The sequence below is a fragment of the Acinonyx jubatus genome, chromosome E3, assembly GCF_027475565.1.
Source record: "Acinonyx jubatus isolate Ajub_Pintada_27869175 chromosome E3, VMU_Ajub_asm_v1.0, whole genome shotgun sequence".
Taxonomy (NCBI): Eukaryota; Metazoa; Chordata; class Mammalia; order Carnivora; family Felidae; genus Acinonyx; species Acinonyx jubatus.
This window is the reverse complement of record NC_069398.1, coordinates 4,330,733-4,353,929: the sequence shown is the minus strand read 5'-3', so window position 1 is coordinate 4,353,929 and position 23,197 is coordinate 4,330,733. Positions and strand designations below refer to the sequence as shown.

The window sequence follows — 23,197 nt, the reverse complement described above, 5'->3', positions numbered from 1 at the left end:
TGGTGCAACTGTAAATGGGGTCGATTCCTTGATTTCTTTTTCTGCTGCTTCATTACTGGTGTATAGAGATGCAACAGAAGTACAGAGATGTACAGAAGTACATCGATTTTATATCCTTCAACTTTGCTGAATTCATGTATTCTAGCAATTTTTCTGTTGGAGTCTTTCAGGTTTTCCACAGTAAGTATCATGTCTGCAGATAGCAGAACTCTGACTTCTTCCTTGCTGATTTGGATGCCTTTTATTTCTTTTTGTTGTCTGAGGCTCAGACTTCCAGTACTATGTTAAATGATAATGGTGAGAGTGGATATCCCTGTCTTGTTCCTGACTGCAGAGGAAAAACCTTATTTTTCCCCACTGAGGATATTGGCTGTGAATCTTTTGTATATGGCTTTTATGATGTTGAGGTATGTTCCATCTGTACCTACTTTGTTGAGGGTTTTTATTAAGAATGGATGCTGTATTTTGTCAAATGCTTTTTCTGCATTTATTGAGACAGTCATACGGTTCTTATCCTTTTATTAATGTGGTATTATCACACTGATTGGTTTGTGAACATTGAACCACCCCTGCAACCTAGGAACAAATCCCACTTGGTTGTGGTGAATAATTCTTTTAATGTACTGTTGGATTCAATCTGCTAGCATCTTGTTGAGAATTTCTGGGTCCATGTTCATCAGGGATATTGGCCTGTAATTCTCCTTTTAGGTGGGGTCTTTGTCTGGTCTTGGGATATTATATTAATAACTCTTCTTTAAATGTCTGTTAGAATTCCCCTGGGAAGCCATCTGTCCCTGAACTTTTGTTTGTTGGGAGATTTTTAATTACAGATCCAATTTCTTTGCTGGCTATGGGCCTGCTTAAATTTTCTATTTCTTCCTGTTTCAGTTTTGGTAGTGTGTATGTTTCTAGGAATTTGTCAATTTCTTACACATTGCCCTGTTTTTTTTTTTGGCAATTTTTCATAGTATTTTCTTAAATTTTTTTTGTATTTCTGTATTTGCGGTGATCTCTTCTCTTTCATTTGTAATTTTATTTATTTGGATCTTTTTTCTTTTTGATAAGTTTGGCTAGGAGTTTATCAATTTTATTCTTTCAAAGAGCCAGCTTAGTTTCATTGATCTGTTTATTTGTTTCTATATCATTTATTTCTGCTCTAATCCTTGTTTTCTCCTTCTCCTGCTCACTTTATTTGCTGTTCCTTTTCTAGCTCCTTAAGGTTAGGTGGCATATTTGACTTTTCTTGCTTCTTGAGGTAAGCCTGTATTGCAATATTCTTCCCTCTTAGCAGAGCCTTTGCTGCATCCCAAAAATTTTCCACTGTTGTGCTTTAATTTTCAAGCATGAGTGGGAGAGGGACAGAGAAAGAGGGAGAGTCCCAAGCAGGCTCTGTGCTATCAGCACAGAGCCTGATGTGGGCCTCGAACTCACAAACCATGAGATCATGACCTGAACTGAAATCAAGAGTTGGATGCTTAACCAACTGAGCCACCCAGGTGCCCCAACCCATTTATTCTTTAGTAGGATATTCTTTAATCTCCATGTATTGTGGTCTTTCCAAATTTTTTGTTGTGGTTGACTTCAAGTTTCATAGCACTGTGGTCTGAAAATATGCATGCATGATCTCAGTCTCTTTGTGCTTGTTGAGGGCTGATTTGTGATCTATTCTGGAGAATATTCTATATGCACTTGAAAAGTATGTATATTCTGCCACTTTAGGATGAAATGTTCTGAATAAATCTGTTAAGTCCATCTGGCCCAATGTTTCTTTGATTTTCTGTTTAGATGATTTGTCCATTGCTGTGAAAGTGGGTTGTTGAAGTCCCATACTATTATTGTGTTATTATCTGTGAGTTTCTTTATGTTTGTTATTAATGGATTTGTATATTTGGGGGCTTCCACTTGGGGGCATAAACATTTACAGTTGTTAGATTTTGTTTTTAATTTATTGTATTATTATTTATTTTTTCATTTAGTTTATTATTTATTTTAGAGAGACCACACACGTGTGAATGGGGGAGAGGGGCAGGGGAGAAAGGGAGGGAGGGAGAGAGAGAGAGAGAGAGAAAGGGAGGGAGGGAGAATCTTAAGCAGGCTCCATGCTCAATGCAGAGCCTAACGTGGAGCCTGGGATTATGATCAGAGCTGAAATTGAATCAGATGGTCAAATGACTAAGCCACCCAGACGGCCCACAACTGTTAGATCGCCTTGATGGACAGACCCCTTAATTATGATATAATGCCCTTCATCTTTTCTTAAGTCTTTGGTTTAAAATTTAGTAATTCTGATATAAGTATGCCTACTCTGGCTTTATTTTGGCATCCATTAGTCATGATAGATGGTTCTCCATTCCTTTACTTTCAGTCTGCACATGTGTTTAGGTCTAAAATGAGTCTCTTCAGGAAACTATCAAAACCCTAGAGGAGAAAGGAGGAAAAAACCTCTTTGACCTCAGCTGCAGCAATTTCTTACTTGACACATCTCCAAAGGCAAGGGAATTAAAAGCAAAAATGAACTATTGGGACCTCATGAAGATACAAAGCTTCTGCACTGCAAAGGAAACAATCAACAAAACTAAAAGGCAACCAATGGAATGGGAAAAAATATCTGCAAATGACATATCAGACAAAGGGCTAGTATCCAAAATCCATAAAGAACTCACCAAACTCCACACCCGAAAAACAAATAATCCAGTGAGGAAATGGGCAGAAGACATGAACAGACATTTTTCCAAAGAAGACATCCAGATGGCCAACAGGCACATGAAAAGATGCTCAATGTCACTCCTCATCAGGGAAATACAAATCAAAACCACACTGAGATACCACCTCACGCCAGTCCACAGTGTGGAGGTTCCTCAAAAAATTAAAAATAGGTCTACCCTATGACCAGCAATAGCACTGCTAGGAATTTACCCAAGGGATACAGGAGTGCTGATGCCTAGGGGCACTTGTATCCCAATGTTTATAGCAGCACTTTCAACAATAGCCAAATTATGGAAAGGGCCTAAATGTCCATCCACTAATGCGTGGATAAAGAAATTGTGGTTTATATACACAATGGAATACTACTTGGCAATGAGAAAGAATGAAATATGGCCTTTTGTCACAAAGAGGATGGAAATGTAGAGTGTTATGCTAAGTGAAATAAGTCATACAGAGAAAGACAGATACCATATGCTTTCACTCTTATGTGGATCCTGAGAAACTTCACAGAAGACCATGGGGAAGGGGAAGGAAAAAAAAAGTTAGAGAGGGAGACAGCCAAACCATAAGAGACTCTTAAAAACGGAGAATAAACTGAAGGTTGATGGGGGCTGGGAGGGAGGGGAGGGGAGGGTGGGTGATGGGCATTGAGGAAGTCACCTGTTGGGATTAGCACTGGGTGTTGTATGGAAACCAATTAAACAATAAATTTCATATTAAAAAAATAAATAAAATGAGTCTTTTGTAGGCAGCATATAGGAGACTTGTTTTATTTATCCATTCTGATACTCTATGTCTTTTGATTGGAGCATTTAGTCAATTTACATTCAGAGTGGTACTGAAAACATAGGAATTTAGCGCCATTGTGTTATCTGTAAAGTTGGTGTTTCTGGTGATGTTCTCTGTTCCTTTTGGTCTTTTTTCCCTTCCCCACTCAGAGTCTGCCCCTTTAATATTTCTTGCAGGGCTGTTTTAGTGGTCATGAACTCCTTTAGTTTTTACTTGCATGGGAAACTCTCTCTCCTTCTATTCTGAATGATAGCCTTGCTGGATATGCAGCCTGACTGCACATTTTCCCCGTTCAGCATGTTGAACAAATCATTCCACTCCTTTCTGACCTGCCAAGTTTCTGTGCACAGACCTGATGTGAACCTGATTTATTTTCTCTTATAGGTTAAGGACATTTTCCCCTTGCTACTTTCAGGATTCTTTCCTTGTCTATGTATTTTGTGAATTTGACTAGGATATACCTTGATGATGGCCAGCTTTTGCTGAATTTAATGGCAGTTCTCTGTGCTTCTTGGATTTTGAAGTCTGCTTCCTTATTAGGGAAGTTTTCAGCTATTATCTGCTTAAATAAACCCTCTCTTCCTTTTTCTTTCTCTTCTTCTGGGACTCCTATGATACGAAAGTTTACACATTTAAGGAGTTGCTGAGTTGTCTAAATGTACAATTATGATCCAATACATTTTTTCCCTCTTTTTTTCCGGTTCATTATTTTTCATAATTTAATCTTCTATATCACTCATGTGTTCCCCTGCTTCATCCGTCCTCAGTGTCACTGCATCCATTTGGGTTTGCATCTCAATTACAGCATTTTTTATTTTGGCCTTTGACTAATGTTTTGTTCTTTGATCTCTGCAGTAATGGATTCTCTAAGTGTCTTCTATGCTTTTCTCAAGCCCAGCTAGTATCCTTGTGATTACTGAATTCCTCCGTCTTGTCATTTTGTCTGGGTCACTGGTCTGTTTATGTGTGTGATTGTTAGAAAAGTCTGTTGTATTCCTACTCTTGAGAATAATGGCTATTATGGGGGTAAAAAAAAAAAAGCTAGATCCTAAGTGTGTTTTGGTGTGCTTATTAAAAGAAGTAGATCCATAAATAAATAAATAAATAAATAAATAAAGCAAGCAATATTTAAAAATAAATTAAAGAAAATGAAGGTAAATCCTGGGTGTGCTTTGGTCTGCTTGTTAAAATAAGTTAGATCCAAAAAACAAAACAAAAAAAGGAAGCTAGGTCCAGTTTCCCCTAGAGCCAAAGCTTTGCAGCAGTCTAAAATCAGTGACTTTGTGCATGAGGTGGGGGGGGGGGGGGGTCTGTGCTGGCCTCCCGGAGGTGGAGCCTGCTATGCTGATTCTCAGGTGAACTTGCCCTAATGGAGACGCATCTGCGGGAGGGGAGGGGGGGGGTGCTTGGTGTAAGCGGCTCTAGCCTCCACTGGATGGCACTGTTTTGCTCATTGAAGTTGGTCCGTGCTGATGGGTAGAGGTGGGGGGACTGAGGGGTAGAGGGTGAGGGGGTGGGGATGGCACTGCCTTGCTCTCTCCTCCTAGGAGCTGGGAGTTTGTGCCCGCCACCCTTCAGGACGCCCTCAGAGAAGTGTGAATCATCACCTTTCTTGTGTGCCCCACTGCTGCCAAATCCCTGCCTTCACCCTGCCTGTGTCTGAGTTGTCCACCTGCCACGCAGCACGGTACTGCTGTGTTCTATGTTGGGTGCGTGCCTGGGTTTCAAAAGTCCAAACTCCAAGACGCAAACCCCCGCTGATCCTCTGGGGGAGGGTCTTGCCTTGCTTTTGCCTTTTGCTAGTCTGTCCCAGAAGAGCAGTCGCAGAACTGCACGGCGGTTGGCGGTTCGGAGTTCACTGTAAACTGCAGAACAAGGCTGGCACCAAGGTTTGCTGCCCCCAGCTGGTGTCTGCTCCTACGCTAGCGAACAGGGCAGCATGCTGGCGCCACCCGTTCTTTTTGTCCCCGGAGAGGCCATGCCACCACTCCCACACGTACTGCAAGCAGGGGAACCGTTTCTTCCTGTGCCACCCAAGGGATCCTCAGACCACGGTGCCTGCTCCCGGGTCTCCACCCTCCTTCCCCACCTGCTAAGCCCACCAGGCACGGCCACGGTGATGGCGTAGACCTCTAAAACTTGAGACTTTGCGCTCCACTGCTTGTGATAACTTGCAGCAGCCAGCCTTTCTTCTTTTCCCGGTTGATGGTTTCGAGGAAGATTTTCTTCTTGTGCAATCCGCTGCAGTTGTTCTCTCTCTCTCTCTCTCTGTTGCTCCCTTCTCTGTGATCAGAGCTCCCTTCCGTTCGCAGCACCCACAGCTCTTTTCTCCCCTAAATCAAGTCTCTGCAGCTCCCTTTCCACAATAGGGCTGTTTTTCTACTTTCAGTTGTGCAGTTTTCCTCGGTCAGGCCTCGGATCGATTTCCTGGGTATTCAGAATGATTTGGTATTTATCTAGCTGTGTTCAAGAGAGGAGGCAAGTTTAGGGACCTCTACCCCTCCCAGAACTTCCTTTATTTTTAAAAATGAAGGTTTACTGGCAACAAATTTTACCTTAAAAAGTCTTTTTATATATTTATTTTGAGAGAGAAAGAGCATGTGTGTGGGAGGGGGGAGAAGCAGAGCGAGAGGGAGTCTGAAGCAGGCTCGTCTCCACCAGTAGCACAGAGCCCAATGTGAGGCTCGAATTCACGAACCACGAGAATGCATGAACCTGAGCTGAAACCAAGAGTCGAATCCTTAACTGACTGAACCACCCACACGTTCCTATCTAAAAAAGTCTCAAGTTTGCTTTCACTTTTGAAAGACATACTTGGTAAGGATTTTTCCCCCCCGGCCTTTTAATGATGTCATTTGACTGTCTTTTGGTTTGCACAGTTCCAAATGAGAAAACTGAATTCTTCGTTCTTCTCTCTATATTTTATGATATTTTTTTTTCTTAAAAACAATTTTTGTTTTTTTTCTGATTGCTTTTAAGATTTTTTTCTCTTTATCCCTGGTTTTCAGGAATTGATTATGAGGTACCTTGATATGGTTTTCTTTGTATTTATCCTCCTTGGAATTTACTGAAGTTCTTAATTATGTGGGTTTGTGCTTTTCATTAAATTTACAAAACTTCTGACCATACAGGTATGTAGGTCCACTTGGTACTATCCCACAGCTCATTAAAAAAGTCTTACTCCTTTTTTCCCCAGGCTTTTCTCTTTTCTCGTTTTAATCTTCCTTTAACTTGGATAGTTTCTTTCTAAGCTATCTGGTCAGGTACTATTTCTTCCAATTTACCAATTTGTTTTCCTTCTTCTGTGTTTAATATGCTGTTTTTTTTTCCAGTCACTGAATTTTGTTTTCTAATTTGGTTCTATTTTATATATTTTCTTTCGCTTATTATGTTCCTGGGTACTTTTTATCTTTGAGCATATTCCGTTTTTCTTTTTTCAATTTAAATTTTTTATGTAATCTCTACCCCAATTTGGAGCTCAAACTCCAGATCAAGAGCCAGGTGCCCCAGTTTGAGCATATTTATATCACATCTTTCAAAGTCCCTGTCTGTTAATTTTGTCATCTCTGTCATTTCTAAGTTTGTTTCAAATAGATTGATTTTTCTCTTGGTTATGGATTCCATTTTTAAAAAAAAAATTTTTTTTTTAACATTGATTCATTTTTGAGAGAGAGACGGAGCATGAGCGGGGGAGGGGCAGAGAGAGAGGGAGACACAGAATCTGAAGCAGGCTCCAGGCTCTGAGCTGTCAGCCCAGAGCCCGACGCGGGGCTTGAACTCACGGACCGCGAGATCATGACCTGAGCCGAAGTCGGACGCTCAACCGACTGAGCCACCCAGGCGCCCCTGGATTCCACTTTTTTTTTTTATCTTTGTATCTCTAGTGACTTTTAAATTGGATAATGGATATTATAAAATGTAAATGGCTGTATGTTGAATTCCATTCTCTCTCATTTTAAACAGAACACAGTGAGCTTTGTGTGGTAAGCCATCAAGTTACATGTAGTTCAGCTTGATCCTTTCGAAGTTTGTTTTTCGATTTTATTAGGGTAAGGCTACAGTTGCCTTTGCTCTAAGATGAGTTTACACCCAGATACTCAGAAGACTCTGCCACTATAGCTGGTCAAAATGGAAACATTTCCTACCTGTGAGCATAAAGCTCTTTGGTCATTCTTTGCCCAGATGTATTGAGTTTCACTCTACCCATGTGTGGCTTAATACTTCAGTAAGGCCTCAAGAGGATTCTATGCTAACCTCCTGGGGCTCTTTCTCTGAGTGGCTTCCTGATTCTGATACTATAGTCTTCCCCTTCTCTCCAGCTGCCTTAGCCTCTCTGGAGGCCAATCTCTGTCTCCTCACCTTAGCAAGACAGACATTCTCTGCTTGGGAGCTCCTACCGTGTACCACAGTCTAGGAAGGGAGTTGGGACAATCTGTACAGCTCATCTCATTCATTGCCTTCTCTCAGGGGTTGTAGTTCCTATCCTGCAATATCTGAAAAGATTTTTAAAAATTACATCTTGTTTAGTTTAGTTTAGTTTGTTTATGGCAGAAAAGGGAAGTCTGGGATCATTTACTCACATCACTACTCTCTATACATACATTTATAACTTTTTTCTCTTGTTATATTACTAACACGTTTTCATCAACACATGTACTTCTTCTACAGCATTATTTTTAATGGCTGAATACTGCTGTACCATATAAATGTGTGCAATCAATCCTATATTTCTAGGAATTTAAGGATTTCCAAAGTTTTATCACAAATAGCACTGTGATGAACATTTTCAAAGAATTTGGGGGTCAAAAGGCTTCCATATTTGTTAAGTTTTTGATATTGATAAAAATGTCATCCAGAAAGATTCACACTCCCATTCACAGTGTGCAAAATTATATTTCTTTTAAATCTCTTTAGTGGAAAATCTGCCGCACTAATTGAACATTTTGGTGGGAAAGTAAACTATGTGATAAACATTGTGCTAAAAGGATGGGAACTTACAGATTAATAAAGACACGGATGCTGTAGAAAAGAAGTTCCAGTGCTTTCTGGAAGACATACGTAAAGAAATGATTACAGGACGATGTAATCAAGCTAGAATATGGGCGTGCGCTACATACCAATGGTAAGGAGAACCTGGAAGGAACAGTGTAGCCAGTGTCTAAACTGAATATGAAAGGATGAAGAGTGGGGACATCACACAAGCCTAGGGAGGCCCAGAGGGGAGAGGCGTCCCAACAAAGGGAACCGCACACGTGGAGGTGGTGAGGAGAGAAGCAGCACTGCCTGTTGAGAGGCGATTAAGGCACAGCTAAGGGATGTGTAGAACATAAGCTCGAAAGGTTTGCAGGGTCTACATCATTGAGGCTTCTGTCGTGCTAAGGAGTTTTGATTTTATCGTACACAGGTGTGTACACAGGAAGCAGTATTTCAGTGGCAGCTTGCAAGAGTCACCGGAAGCACTAAGTTTAGGGCAGAAACATTAGTTACTAGGTTATGACAGAAGACCAGGCTAAAGGTGATGGAATTCTGAAATAAGAAAATACATGGAGCAGACCGGTTGGCTTTTCAGGAGACAGAACTGATGGGCCTGAAAAGTGACGAGACTGTGGAACGAGGCAGATCTAAGCGTCAAAAGTGTTTCCTTTTGTCTAGGAAAACTGTCTAGCTTGGAAAACGGAGTGAGCTGGTGATACCATTCATCAAGACTGGGAATACAGGAGACAGTCTAGGTTTGACCTGAGAAACAAACTTTTATTGAGAACTGGATATTCTACAAGATAAAAAGACTCATGTTATCATGGGTCAGCAGCATGAATTAACATGATCTCTCTGTCCAACTGCTAGATTTCAGACTAAAGCCCCGCAAGTTAGAGGTCTGATTTATCTTCTCAAGCAGTGACAAATCCGTGTTCCTACTTTTTATTTTATTGTGTCTCCAATCCTGTACTTTGGGGAATAAGCTGAGGGACTCCCTGAGCCTGCAGTGCCGAGTTAACAAGGCAGAAAGAATTACAAAGCCATAGGATGCTCACACCCAAGTATGGGTAAACAAGATTAGGTGAATAAGGATAGAGAAGGGGGGCAAAGGTCCCCAGAATAGAGGAGGGGGCAAAGGCCCCCAATACAAAGGTATATGAGGTAAGCAAGATAAAGTATTCAGGGCAAAAGGGCTCCCCAATTTAGTACTATAGCAGAAAGCTGCTTTCACGGGAAGGAAGGACCAAATTAGGTAAACAGGTAAATAGGGCTACAGACCTCTGTGCTGTGGGTGAAGCTGCCCAGAGGGGAGCTGATTAACAAAAGAAAGGTGTCCTGTTAACCCTGAGGTTATGTGCTCTATCTGTCTTATCCTCTAGGCTAGCCAAGATAAACAGACACAGGACCTCCTGTCTGCCCTTAACAACCATCTACCCATCTGCCTGGTGTCAGGATTTTGTTTTGTTATTAACCCAAACCCCTAAACCCCTTCAAGACCCCCTTTCCCTCACGTCCATGAGTTACTGTTCACAGTTTCATTGCCTCTTTGTGCACATCCATTACCATGTTTGTAAGCCTTCTGATCCTAATAAAAATGGAGCAAGGACCCTTAATCGGGGCTCTTGTCTTTTCCCGGATATTAGCCATCTCTCGCTTTTAATCCTGTGTCCGCTCTCTTGCTGGTCAAGAGAGAACTTTAGACTTAGAGTCTACGGCACTGTACCATGTAGTTTAGAAACAATTTGTAATCTGAATTAACAACCAACTGATTATTATAGATTCCAATTCATTCTCAGATCTGTATTTCTAATTTTCATCACTAAACTGGAAATTGAAGGATTTCTTAATTCTATCATGAGGTACCTGGAGATTTCAATGGTTCCAACCTTTGTTTGGGTCCACAGTTGAAAGGGGAGAAGGAGTTAGACTATATATTTCCTATGCTAATCTCCATTTTTAAATATTACACAATTTTACTAATGCTAATAAGTAATATTTCAAGAGTTTATCAAGAGTTTCAAAAACATTCAAGTGCAGTTATTAAGGGCTGAAACTCTATAACTCATTACTAGTCCCAGATGACTATATTTTACTTCTTTCTCTTTAAATCTGAGAAAGAGGGCGCTGTTCCTCTTCCCTTTCACGTTATGCCCTAGCTTCCTCTCACAGTGCTATTGTTATAGTTAAAGAAAAAAGGTGTGTACCAGAGAAGAGATTCATAATAGCCCCAAACAACCCAATGTCTTTCAGTGAGTGAATACAAACTATTTTATACATCTATACCACAGAATATTACTCACCAGCAAAAGGGAATACTACTGATACACAACTCTGGTGACCCTCTGAGGGAATTATGCTAAGTAAGGAAAAGAAGCCAATCTCAAAAAGATACACGCATATCATCACAGAACACCCACAGATGGTTGTGTGATTGGATTGTGGTGACCATCACATGAATCTCTACATGATAAAACTGCCCAGAACTACACACACACATATACTAACATACTGAAACAAACTTTATAAATGTGTCAAATGCTTTCTGAATTGTTAGCTTCCATCGTACTTAAGAAGGAAAGACAACTCCTTTACCTGCGTTGCAGTTTGATCGGGCTTCTTTTGTCAGATCGATCACAGAATCAAATTTCTTTTTCTCTATGGCCTGAAAAGTTGTTGTTAAAGAAACAAGATTTTGCCTCCATAACAGAACATATTTTTTAAAAAATAAAACACAAATTTTAAATTACCATTTAGAAGATAGAACATCCTGTAAGTCCTTAAGGTTTAATTTAATTCTACTATGAGAGAGAAGCTCAGGAAATACTACGTGGTTTTTCACAATATGACTAAGCAGAGTCTGAGTTAATTTGGTAAGTAAGTATGGTTTTGAAATATGTTTATCATTAAGTGTTTGCTTTTATTTTTTTAAATTTTTCTCTCTCTTAATGTTTATTTTTGACAGAGAAGAGTGCCTGTGCCTGGGTGCATGAGAATAGGAGGGGCAGAGACAGAAGGAGACAGAGGATCTGATGTGGGCTTTGTGCTGACAGCAGAGAGCCTGATCCCAATGCAGGGCTTGAACTCATGAACTGTGAGATCACAACCTGAGCCAAAGTTGAATGTGTAATCGACTGAGCCACTCAAGTGCCCTGTTTGCTTTTTAATGTTTAAGCTAGACTGGACCATGGGTATGCCAACTAGTCAGACATTAATTTCACAGAGAATGAATCTCCCGAAGAATGAATAACAAAACTAAGTCATCCAACATGTAGCAACACTCAAGTTCACAGAACTAACATATTCAAATAAACAGCACTCAGAAACAATATTTATTACCTACCTGAACTTCTGCTTCAGCATTTGGTGGACTGTTAGAATTTCCTGATGTAGGTTTTCTAGTATCTGAAAGACAATTATAAAATACCAACATTTGACAAGTTTATTAAGCAATTAAATATTTATGAACTTTGTAATATATACAAATGCTAAAACACAATAATGAGGATCCTAATTAACCATTTACCAAGTATGGGTACATAGCCACAAAAAGTAATTCAATGGACATACCTATTCCAAAGACCAAGGAACAGTGCAAACAAACAAAAATCTAATTTTCGTTCAAAAGATTTTGTTCTCCTGTGACTTTACAACTGTATTAGTGACTCTTTTTTAAAAATCCATCTGTAAATTAATACAGCATTTGAGGAAAGACTTGGAAAGGTGCACATTTTTTATTCACAGTATTTCTAAACTAGACTACTGGAGAGGGCTGAAGAGCATTCTATCCAGAACCAGTAGAAAATCTCAGATCAATGCTTAATATCCCTTGTAACTATCTGATTCACAATCTTAACAGTCCAAACCCTGGGGGCAATTCAGGAGATACATAAGTGGAGGCAAAGCTTTCTGAAATCAAGATGCAAATACTCTAAAATAGTAAAACGTGAAAAGGAAATGGATAATTTTGAATGAGAACTTCTCGGCCAACAAGAAAGCCATTTTAAAAGAGACGAACTTTAGAAATCTTAGGTTAAAGATTTTTCGTAAGTGAAATAAGACAGAAACTCTAAAGAACAACACGGTATTCTCACAGAAACTAAAAGTTAAAACATCAAAGATGCAAAACAACAGCCAGACTTTAAATCTTAAGTGGACTGTAAGGTAACTTAAAAGACAAAACAAAAAGACAAACAAAAAACAAATCTATCCCCCCAACACAGGCCAGAGCAAACATGGAAAAATAATGTATACGAAAGGGTAAGTAGTTTTAAAACTCAAAAAGCCATTAAACACAATAAACAAACAAAAGGCCATAAATTGATAAACACGAGTTTAAAAAGAAACCTCAGTTATATCAAGGAATCGTTTACTTATTCAGATATTATTAACCACAGACATAAATTAAAACACTTTTGGAACCAGAATTAAAATATTTATTTATTGAAAGATAATATTCAATTCTCTATTAGAAAAAAAACTGATTTGAGGTTTTCTAATTTGATAGATGATATTTTAATCAACTTCAGATACCTGTTGGATTTGATGTAATTGGAGCTGTCAAATTAGGACTTTCCACAGAAATCAACATAACATCATCATTGTTACTAAAATGATAAAGAAAATTAAAAACAAAAATAAACTGAACATGCATTATTAGGCTGAAACATGCAATCAGTGGTTAGAATTCTGACTTAACATTTCATAACTGACATGTTTTAATCTAACAATTGGGGGCAGAGGGAGAGAGATGATAAGTATACAATATACATAAGTGTTCAACACATACAAGCCACTCTAACATGTATACTTGCCTTCATGAAAATTAAAAGTATAACTGAAAGAAACCCATTAAGACACTTAGACTCTTCCAGATACAGGACTATAACAAACAAAGCTATAATAAATTAGTTCTGCCATGATTCTACATTGTATCACTATAGTAGAAATAGTTACCATACATTTACTAAACTAAACAAAGTTGGTAAATGATGCTGATTGCGGTTATAGAATATCCTGAGTCAGAAGATTGTCTTCAGCTCCCATTTGACCCAGACTCCTTTCATGAGTTTATATTATTTTTTAAAGTTTATTTATTTGAGAGAGAGGAAGGAAAAGAGAGAGAGAGAGAGAGGGAGAGAGAGAGAGAGGGAGAGAGAGAGAATGGGGGAGGAGGAGAGAGCGAGGGAGAGAGAATTCCAAGCAGGCTCTGGGCTGTCAGCAAAGAGCTCAATCTCATGAACCACAAGCTGACATCAAGAGTTGGATGCTTAACCCACTGAGCCATCCAGGTGCCCTGAAATAAGAGAGGCCTAAACATAATTCCGTCTTTTCTTTTTTTAAAGTAGGCTCCACCCTGGGCATGGGTTCCCACAGGCCTTAAACTCACAACCCCTGAGATCAAGACCTGAGCTGAGATCAAGAGTCAGACACTCAACCGACTGAGCCACCTAGGTGCCCCTACTACTTTCGTGAGTTTGATATTTAAAATCAGAATCTTTAAGAAAATCTTGACAAAAATTTCATTAAGCCCATAAAATTGTTAGATGAATTTTCTATGCACAGAGTTACACCACTTTCTAAATTAAAAAAAAAAAAATTAATGTTTATTTGAGAGAGCCAGAGTGTGAGCAGGGGAGGGGCAAAGAGAGGGAGACACAGAATCCAAAGCAGACTCCAGGCTCCAAGCTGTCAGCTTTAGAGCCCAATGTGGGGCTCAAACTCACAAACCGTGAGATCCTCACCAGAGCCAAAGTCAGATGCTTAACTGACTGAGCCACCCAGGCGCCCCTACACCACTTACTTATAGATGTTTTAAATTTGAGCTTTTGTATTTAGGTCTATGATCCATTTCAAATTATTTTTGTATATGGTGTAAGCTAAGAGGGGAGGTTCACTTTTCCCCTCTGGTTATTCCTGCAACAGTTGTTGAAAAGACTATCTTTTTTCCAACAAATTACCTTGGGAATTTTTGTTGAAAACCACTGGATCATATGCATATTCTCTAACCTGTCCACCGATTTGTAGGTCTATCCTAAACACCACCACATAAGTGCTGTCTTAATGACTATAACTTTATAAAAGTCTTTTTTTTTTTAATGTTTGTTTATTTTTGAGAGAGGGAGAGAGACAGAGTGTGAGTGGGGGAGGGGCAGAGAGAGAGGGAGACACAGAATCTGAAGCAGGCTCCAGGCTCTGAGCTTTGAGCACAGTGCCCGATGCAAGGCTCAAACTCACAGACCTTGAGATCATGACCTGAGTCGAAGTCGGACACTTAACCGACTGTGCCACCTAAGTACCCCAACTTTATAAAAGTCTTCAACTTAGGTAGTGCATGTCTTTCAACTTTGTTCTTCTAACACTGCTTTCATCTTATAGATCTTTTGCACTTTATGTAAGTTTTCAATCAGCTTGTTACTATCTATAAAAAAAAAAAAGGCCACCAGGATTTTGTTTGAGACTCCACTAAACGTATAGAACAATTTGGGTGAAGTGACATTAATAATGAATTTTCTGATTTGTAAACATGATGTATCTCACCCTATATTTAGGTCTCCTTTAATTTCAGCAATTTCTTGTACTTTTAAAAACTAACAGATGAGTTTTTTAAGAGCAGCTTTAGGTTTATAGCAAAATTAAGTGGAAGGTCCAGAGAGTTCCCATGTACTTATTGTCCCTAACCAATCTCCCACCCACAACTTCCCCATCAAAATCCTATATCACGGTGGTATGCTTGTTACAGATGATGAACCTATATTGACACATCATTATCATTGTCAAAGTCCACACTCTACAATTGGTTTCACTCTTCGTGGTGAATATTCCATGAGTTTTGACAAATGTAAAATGATATATATCCACCATTATAGAACCATAGACAGTAGTTTCACTGCCCTAAAAGTCCCTGTGCTTCACCTATTCTTTTCTCCTCACTAACTCCCTGGTGGTATTTGATCCTTTTAGTGTCTCCATAGTTTTGTCTCTTCTAGAATGTCATGTAGTTAGCATCACAGTATATACAGCCTTCTCAAATTGACTTCTTTCATTTAGCAATATGCATTTAAGTTTTTTCTGGATCTTTTCATAGTTGGAGAGCTCATTTCTTCTTGAGTATCGTGTAATATTCCGTTGTCTTGAATGTATCGGTTGATTTATATAATGAAGGACACCTTGGTTGCTTCCAAGTTTTGGCAGTGACGAATAAAATTACATTTTATATGATTCTATTTTCTTTCCTTTCTTAGCCTATCAGTTATACTTCTTTTTTAGATGGTTCCCTTAGAGTCTATATGTTTACAACGAATCCAAGACTACTGGCAAATAACACTATGCTGCTTCACAAGTAGGGCAAGTACCTCCCAACAACAAAATATTCCTCATCTCTCCTGCCTTTGCCTTGGATCATTGCTATCATTCATTTCATTTAAACAAACACACACATACATAAATACACTGTTGCCATTGTTTCCAACAAACTCGTCAAATCACTTAATAAGATGAATAAAAGCTTGCGCTCTACCTTTGCTTATTACGTCTCTGACAATCTTTTCTTTCTGTAGATCTGCTTTTCTGATTTATTTTCCTTCTCTGTAAAGAATTTTTAACATTTCTTGCAAGGCAGGTCTACAGGCAAGAAGCACACTAAACTTTTGTTTGTCTGAGAAAGTCTGTATTTCTCCTTTGATACTGAAGGAGAATGTCACAGTACAGAATTTTAAGTTGGTGGTTTTTTGTTCTCTCAACATTTCACTCCACCCTCTTTGTGCTTACATCATTTCTAAGGAGAAGTTGGAGGTAATTCTTATGTTTGCTCAACTATGGGTAAGGTGTTTTTTTCCTCTAGCTTTTTTCAAGATTTTATCTTTGATTTTCGGGATTTTAAAAATCATATGCCCAAATGTAGGTGTTTTTTTTTTAAAATATTTATCCTGCTTGGTGTTTTCTGAGATTGCTGGTTCTGTGACTTGGTATCTAACATTAATTTGGGAGAAATTCTTCGTCATGATTGCTTGAAATATTACTTTTACTCCTTCTATCAGCCTCCTCCCCTTTTCTATCTTTCTCGTGTTCCCATTATGCTTATGTGCCTTCGTTTGTAGTTGTCCCAACTCCTTGGAGATTTCTGTTGTCTTTTTCTCTTTGCTTTTCTGTTTTCAAGCTTCTACTGTCATTCTCAAGCTGGGTGAAGCTTTCCTCAGGGATGTCTATTCTAATAAGCCCATCAAAGGCATTCTTGTTGCTGTTTTGATCTCCAGCACTTCTTTTTCATAAAATTTCCAGTACTCTGCTTCCATTATCTACCTGTTCTTGCATTTTTTTCTACCTTTTTTTTCATTAAAGCCCTTAGCAAAGTGGTAATTTTTCAAAATTCCTAGTCTGATAGTTTGAACATTTCTGACTCTGCTTCTGATGCTTAAGTCTCTTCAAATCGTGTTTCTTGCCTTTTAGTGTGTCTTGTGATATTTTGTTGTTGAAAGGGGGACATGATATACTGGGTGAAAGGAACTATGATAAAAAGGAAGTTGGTAATGCATTAATAAGACGGGGCAGGGAGGGGAAGCTTCTACTGGTCCTGTGATTAGCTCTCAGCTTTTAAGTAAGCCTGTGCCCTTGGAGTGTGGACTTCACTTCACCAGTGCTTCTCAGTCCCCGACACCCTTCAGGCGGGACAGGATGGCTGGAGCAGGTGGAGTTGGGTATTTACTTCCTCCAGATGGAAGGCCAGAGGGAGCAGGAACTGGACATTTCCTTCCCCCCAGGTAGGTTAACTTCTGGTAACAGTTTCTCTCTAGGACAGGCCTTGTCAAGAACAAAGTGCTCTGGTGTATTTTAGAAGCTTCCTTTCACCATCCGCCTCTATAAGCACGAGGGGATTTTTCTCCAGTATTCACCGTAAGGCCCTGGCAAAGCCCCACCTGGAGTTGCTAACTCTTGATTTGTCTACACTGAACCTCCAGCAATTACAGTTTAGGTCTTCCTACCCTGGGACTGGTTCCCACGGAGTCTTCTGCTCTAGTTCCTGGATGTCGTGATGAATATTTCTGCCTGTTGTCCTCTCCATTGGGGGGAGGGGGGGGGACGTTGCTCTGTGACCTTACTTCTTCTCTAGTGGTTCTAACAAGAGCTGTTGATTTTTTCAATTTGTTCAGCTTTTTACTTGTCGTTAGAAAGGAGTGACGACTCCCTGCATGCTGGATCACAAACCTGATATCTACTTTGTAGTTTTGAAATTAGGTCTTACAGATATTTTAGTAATCTTAGCCCTATGTATATGTCAAAGAACATTATTGTAAATAGGATGGATTTTAAATTTGAAATTCCAACTGTCTGTGGCCTGTATACAGAAACACTGTATTAAACAGGACTTATGTAACATATATACACACATATACATACACACACACACACACACCATGTAATATAGAGGAACAGTATATTATATACACGCATATATACCCTATATGGAAACACAGAAAAATACTTTACATTACCCACATATTTACAATATCCAGCACTCTGCACCTCTTTACCTTTGCATAGATTCACATTTCCATCTGGTTTTGTTTTCCTTCTGCCTACAGAATTTCCTTTAACATTTCTTGCAGTGCAGGTCTGCTGATATATTCTCCACCCCCCTATATTCACCTTTTTTTAGTGGGAAAGTGTCTGTTTCCCCCTACGTGTCTGAAAGGTATTTTCACAGGAGTGTAAAAATTTTAATGGGTCATTTTTCTTTCAATGCGTTAGAGATGTCCTCATTCCAATGCTTTAGAAATGCCTTCTAGTTTGCATAGTGCACAGCAAGAAGTCTCCTTATTTTTTTTGTTCCTTTCTATGTAATGAGTCTTTTCTCTCTGGCTGCTTTTAAGATCTTGTCACTGGGGCGCCTGGATGGCTCATTCGGTTGAGTGTCCAACTCTTGATTTCAGCTCAAGTCATGATCTTTCAGGTTCCTGGGATCAAGCCCTGTATAGGGCTCTGTGGTGACGGTGCGGAGCCTGCATGGGATTCTTTGTCTCCTCTCTCTGCCCCTCTCCCCGCTTGCATACACCCTCTTTCTCTCTCACACAATAAATAATACACACACACACACACACACACACACACACACACACGACTGCTTGATACTGTTCCAAGGTCTCTGATGCTCTGTTCATTTTTTTCTTTTTTAGTCTTTTACCTCCCCATGCTTTTGTGTGAACAGTTTCTATTACTATTCCACTGTTTTTTAAATGAGTAATTATCTCTTCTGTTCTTAATCCTAATCAGTGTACTCTGCATTTACTGTGTTTTTCACCTCTAGAAGTTCAACTTGGGTGTTTTTGTTGTTGTTTTTTACATCCTCCATCTTCCTTTCTATCGTAGGACATGAACGCTATACAGGTTAATAGCTGTTTCATGTTGTGGTTGTCCATCAAACATAGTTTCCAGGTCTGTTTCTATCATTTCAGTTTTCTCCTTGCTATGAATTATATTTGTGGCTACTTTGCATCCCTGGTAAAGGTGCCAGACATTGTAAAATTTACACTGTTGAGTGAGGGATGACATTTCATTCTTTCAAAGAATGCTGGACTTGATTCTGGCATGGAGTTAAATACTCAGGATTAGTTTCATCCTTGGTGTCCTTTCAGTTTTTGGGAGTAGGTCCACTGCAGTTTTGAGGATGAAGCCAGGCCCACTATAGCATGCCCACCTAAAGACTCTACCTGGTGTTCATACTTTAAGTTTCTTCATTGTAGCCAGAGGGAAAGCAAAATGTTCCTACCCTGTACAATACCCAAGAAATGTTTGGTCTTCTTCTTTGCAATGGTTCTTTTTGCAGCCTCTTGAAGTTTCATCCTTTGCACGTAAAGATCTGTATTCAAACAATAACTCAAGAGGGTCCCTTTGCAAGTCATCAGACCTCTATCTTTACACACTTTCTTTTCATCACTGTTCTGTCTCACAATTCTAGCCAACTCAGACTTCCAAGTCTCTGATCTAAATGTAGCAAGATCTCAGGTGCACCTGGGTGGCTCAGTAGGTTAAACATTGGGTTCTTGGTTTCAGCTCAGGTCACGATCTCACAATCTGTGAACTGAGCCCCATGTTGGGCTCTGTGCTGACAGCGTGGAACCTGCTTGGGATGCTTTCTCTCTCCCCCTCTGTCCCTCCCCTGCTCACTCTCTCTCTCTCTCAAAATAGACAATTAACATGTAAAAATAAATAAATAAATGTAGCAAGACCTGTAGGCTGTTTGGGCTCTTCCTGCCCCTGTCTTTCAACCTGCGAAATGCCTCTGGGCAGTAAGCTTGAACACTGTAGGGTGCATTTCAGGTGCTTCCCTTTCCCCAGGGAACCCAGTGTTATGCTCCCTGTGGAACATTTCTGAACACAATTCTTTTTCTTTTTTAGTTTGGTTTTCTATTTGTTGACAACCAAAGAACAATTCCTGTAGTAATTAATACTTCATGGACAGAAGGGAACATTTCCTACATGCTCCCTTTAGTTTTGTGAAATCAACTGGTTTAAATGCACATTTTAAAGCAGACTTAATTCAATAATTTTTCCCCAAATTTATCAATAAGAGAGTCTAATAGCCATCATTTCTAAGTTCAGTAAATAAAAACAAATGTTTAGATCGAAATTTAATCAAGAACATTTTAATCTTCTATCCACTTTTGGTCTCTAACAAAACTGTTTTGTATGTATTTCTTTCTACTAGTGATAGTGATCATATGGTTGAAAGATTGATAACTATATTTATTTTGTTGCTTAACCACAAGCAATTCTTTTCAGATGTTCATTACACCAGAGTCAAAATCTCTTTATCAATCTCAAAATTCTTCATTTAACATTTGTAAAGTATTTCTAGTATTTTTTTTTTTAAGTTTATTTATTTAGGTAATCTCTATCCCCTTGTTGGGGCTTGAAAACTATAAGTCACATGCTCCTCCAACTGAGCCACCTAGGCAACCCAAATACAGTACAGTGCTATTTTCGGAGTCTAAGAAACCAAGCAGAAGACTTTAAAAGAGTGGAATTTTTGGCTTTTTCACTGGGCTGGGGTGGTAAAGATTGCAATTTGAGACCCACTAAAGTGGAGGGACCTAGTGAATGCTCCAAGCTTTCAGCCAGGAATCTATGGAGGGCTAGGTTTTTTGTTTTGTTTTGTTTTTTTTAAGTTTCACATGTTTGTTCCATACAAAACAAAACAAAACAGAGGGTTATGTCTTAAGAGCCAGAGTGAACGAAAGGTAGAAGGAACCTTGCCACATTCACAACAAGCCTAAATTTATACCATTCTCTGAGGAGCTTAGGTGACCAGGCCCTACTCTGCCAGAGGACAGAATGAACCTTGTGTACAGTATGATATCATTCCAGAGCCTCACCAATTTTTCAGAAATTATCAAGTGTGCCAAAAAACAGAATCAAATGACCAGAAACTGACAGAACAGCAATAGCAACAGTTACACAGATGATGTGGATGCTGGAGTTTTAACACAAGGACATTAAAAAAACTATAATTAATACTTTTAAGAATAGTGAGGAAAGACAGAGATATAGTTAAAGCCAGATGGAACATTCATCAGAAAAGCAGAAACTATGGAAAAAAAAGACTACACTGAAACTAACAAGTCAATTCATATAAAGACACTATTAAAAAGTGGAAGGACTTGGGACTAGAAAAAGGTATTCATTGTAAACGTACCTGACAAAAAACGTAAGACAGGCAACTCAAAGGGAAAACATGCAAAAGTCTTAGAGAAACTTCATAAAAGATATTAGAATGGCTCACAACCATAACATTGTACTTCACTACATTATTAGAAGGAAATATAAATTCAAAACCAATATGTGGTGTTATCAACGTACCAGTGTGGCGAAGCAAAAAACAGAATATCAAGTGATGGCAAGGATATGGGAGAACAACCACCTCATTATCCTTTCTAATGGAAATACAGCTTTCTTATGATTTCCCTGGTAAAGTGTTTGGTAATATCTATTAAACCTGAAAGTACATATATACTCTAGGACCTACCAATTCCATTTCCAGGCAACAGAAATGTGTGTATGTACATTCACCAAAACACATGTAAAGGAATGTTCATAACAGCACTACTCATAATTTCCCCAATCTGCAAACAAACCAGGTGCCCACGAATAAGTAAACTGAGGTATATTCATATGATGAACATTATACAGAAAAGAGAATGAACACATCATTGCTGCTCAGCGGAGCATGGATGAGCCTCACAACATGTTGGACAAAAGAGGCAAGACACCAAAGTGTTCCCTGAGTCTGACTCCATTTCTATAAAGGTGAAAACCAACCAAAAACTTAGGTTAAAAGTTCAGATAGTGTTACTTAGGTCGCTCTGGTAGGAGTAGGATTGGTGATTAGGAGTGAGGCATGAGGCAGAATGGATGGCACTGGTTTGACCCAAGAGATAGTTACAAAATGTTTTTATTTTCTAAGCTATACATTTGCCAAGCTATACATTTACCTTGTGTAGTTTTCAGTGGGCATTATGTCAATTAACTTAATTTTTAAAAATTATTTATATAAATGTGTACATATATGCATGTAGAAAAGTGTGTCTGTTTGTGTGTGTATATAAACTGTTAATACTTACCCTGAGAAGCTAATCTGTGTATCTGCACACTGAAGATTGGAATCCCATGACCATTCAAAGACATGTGACTTTTATAAAACTGTTCTGACTGATACCAGTGATGGCTGGTTTTTTTTTTTTTAATGTTTGTTTGTTTGTTTATTTATTTTTGAGAGAGAGCACAAGTGGGAGAGGAGCACAGAGAGAGGGAGAGAGGGAATCCAAGCAGGCTCCAGCTGAAGAGAGGATTAATAAACTGGAAAATAGGTCAATAGGAAATATCCAGACTGAAGCCTGGAGAACAGAAGACATGGCGGCTACAGAGAAGCAAGTAATTGAAATACCGGAGGGGAGAAGAGATGGAATGGTGCCGAAGGAATATCTGAAGAGACAATGGCCAAGATTTTTCCAAAGATAGTGGAAGACATAAAACCAGATTCATGAAAACGGTGAGTCCCAATGGAGATAAATTAAAAACCAAACAAACACTAAACCCAAGCCCCCACAACTAGCATCATAGTGCACTAATGAAAACCAAAGGTAAGTAGGATATCTTAAAAGCAGAAATACAGACACGATCTTTGAAGAAACAACAATCAGACTGAAGCTAACTTTTCAACAGAGATGATAGAAGTCAGAGGTAAAGACATCTTGAAAGTTCTGAAAGCAAGTAACTACCTACAAGTCAATACCTATGTTAAAACAGTCTTTAAAAATATAGACAAAATGAGGGCACCCAGGTGGCTCAGTCAGATAAGCATCTGATTTCTGCTCAGTTAAGCATCTGACTTCTGCTCAGGTCTTGATCTCATAATTCATGAGTTCGAGCCCCACAGCGGGCTCTGCGCTATGTGGAGTCTGCTTGGGATTCTCTCTCTTTCTCCCTCTCCGCTCCTCCCCCACTTGCGCTCTGTCTCTCTCTCTCTTTCTCTCAAATAAATAAACTTAAAAAAAAAAAAAGACAGAATGGCATTGTTTCCAAACCAAAAAAACCTGACAAAATTTATCTTGAGCAAAACTAAAAAAAGAAATAACAAAGAACAAAGTTCTTCAGGCAGACGGAAAATTACCGCAGATCGAAAGACAGAAATACAGGAAGAAATGAAGAGCAACAGGAGTGGTAAATATGTGGG

General features: G+C 39.1%; 1 protein-coding gene across 3 annotated transcripts in view; it reads right to left on the bottom strand.

Annotated features, from left to right (window-relative positions):
• The window catches only part of ATF7IP2 (activating transcription factor 7 interacting protein 2), a 59,210-nt gene that overhangs the window by 7,643 nt on the left and 28,370 nt on the right, over nt 1-23,197 (bottom strand). For 2 of the 3 annotated variants that reach the window (XM_027043270.2, XM_027043271.2), the window contains exons 8-10: nt 13,003-13,076; nt 11,813-11,874; nt 11,065-11,134 (exon numbers count right to left, since the gene is read on the bottom strand). In XM_027043270.2, coding sequence (XP_026899071.2) covers nt 11,065-11,134; nt 11,813-11,874; nt 13,003-13,076 — 206 coding nt within the window. The remainder of the gene's footprint in view (nt 1-11,064; nt 11,135-11,812; nt 11,875-13,002; nt 13,077-23,197) is intronic. The other variant, XM_027043272.2, reaches the window with a different exon arrangement.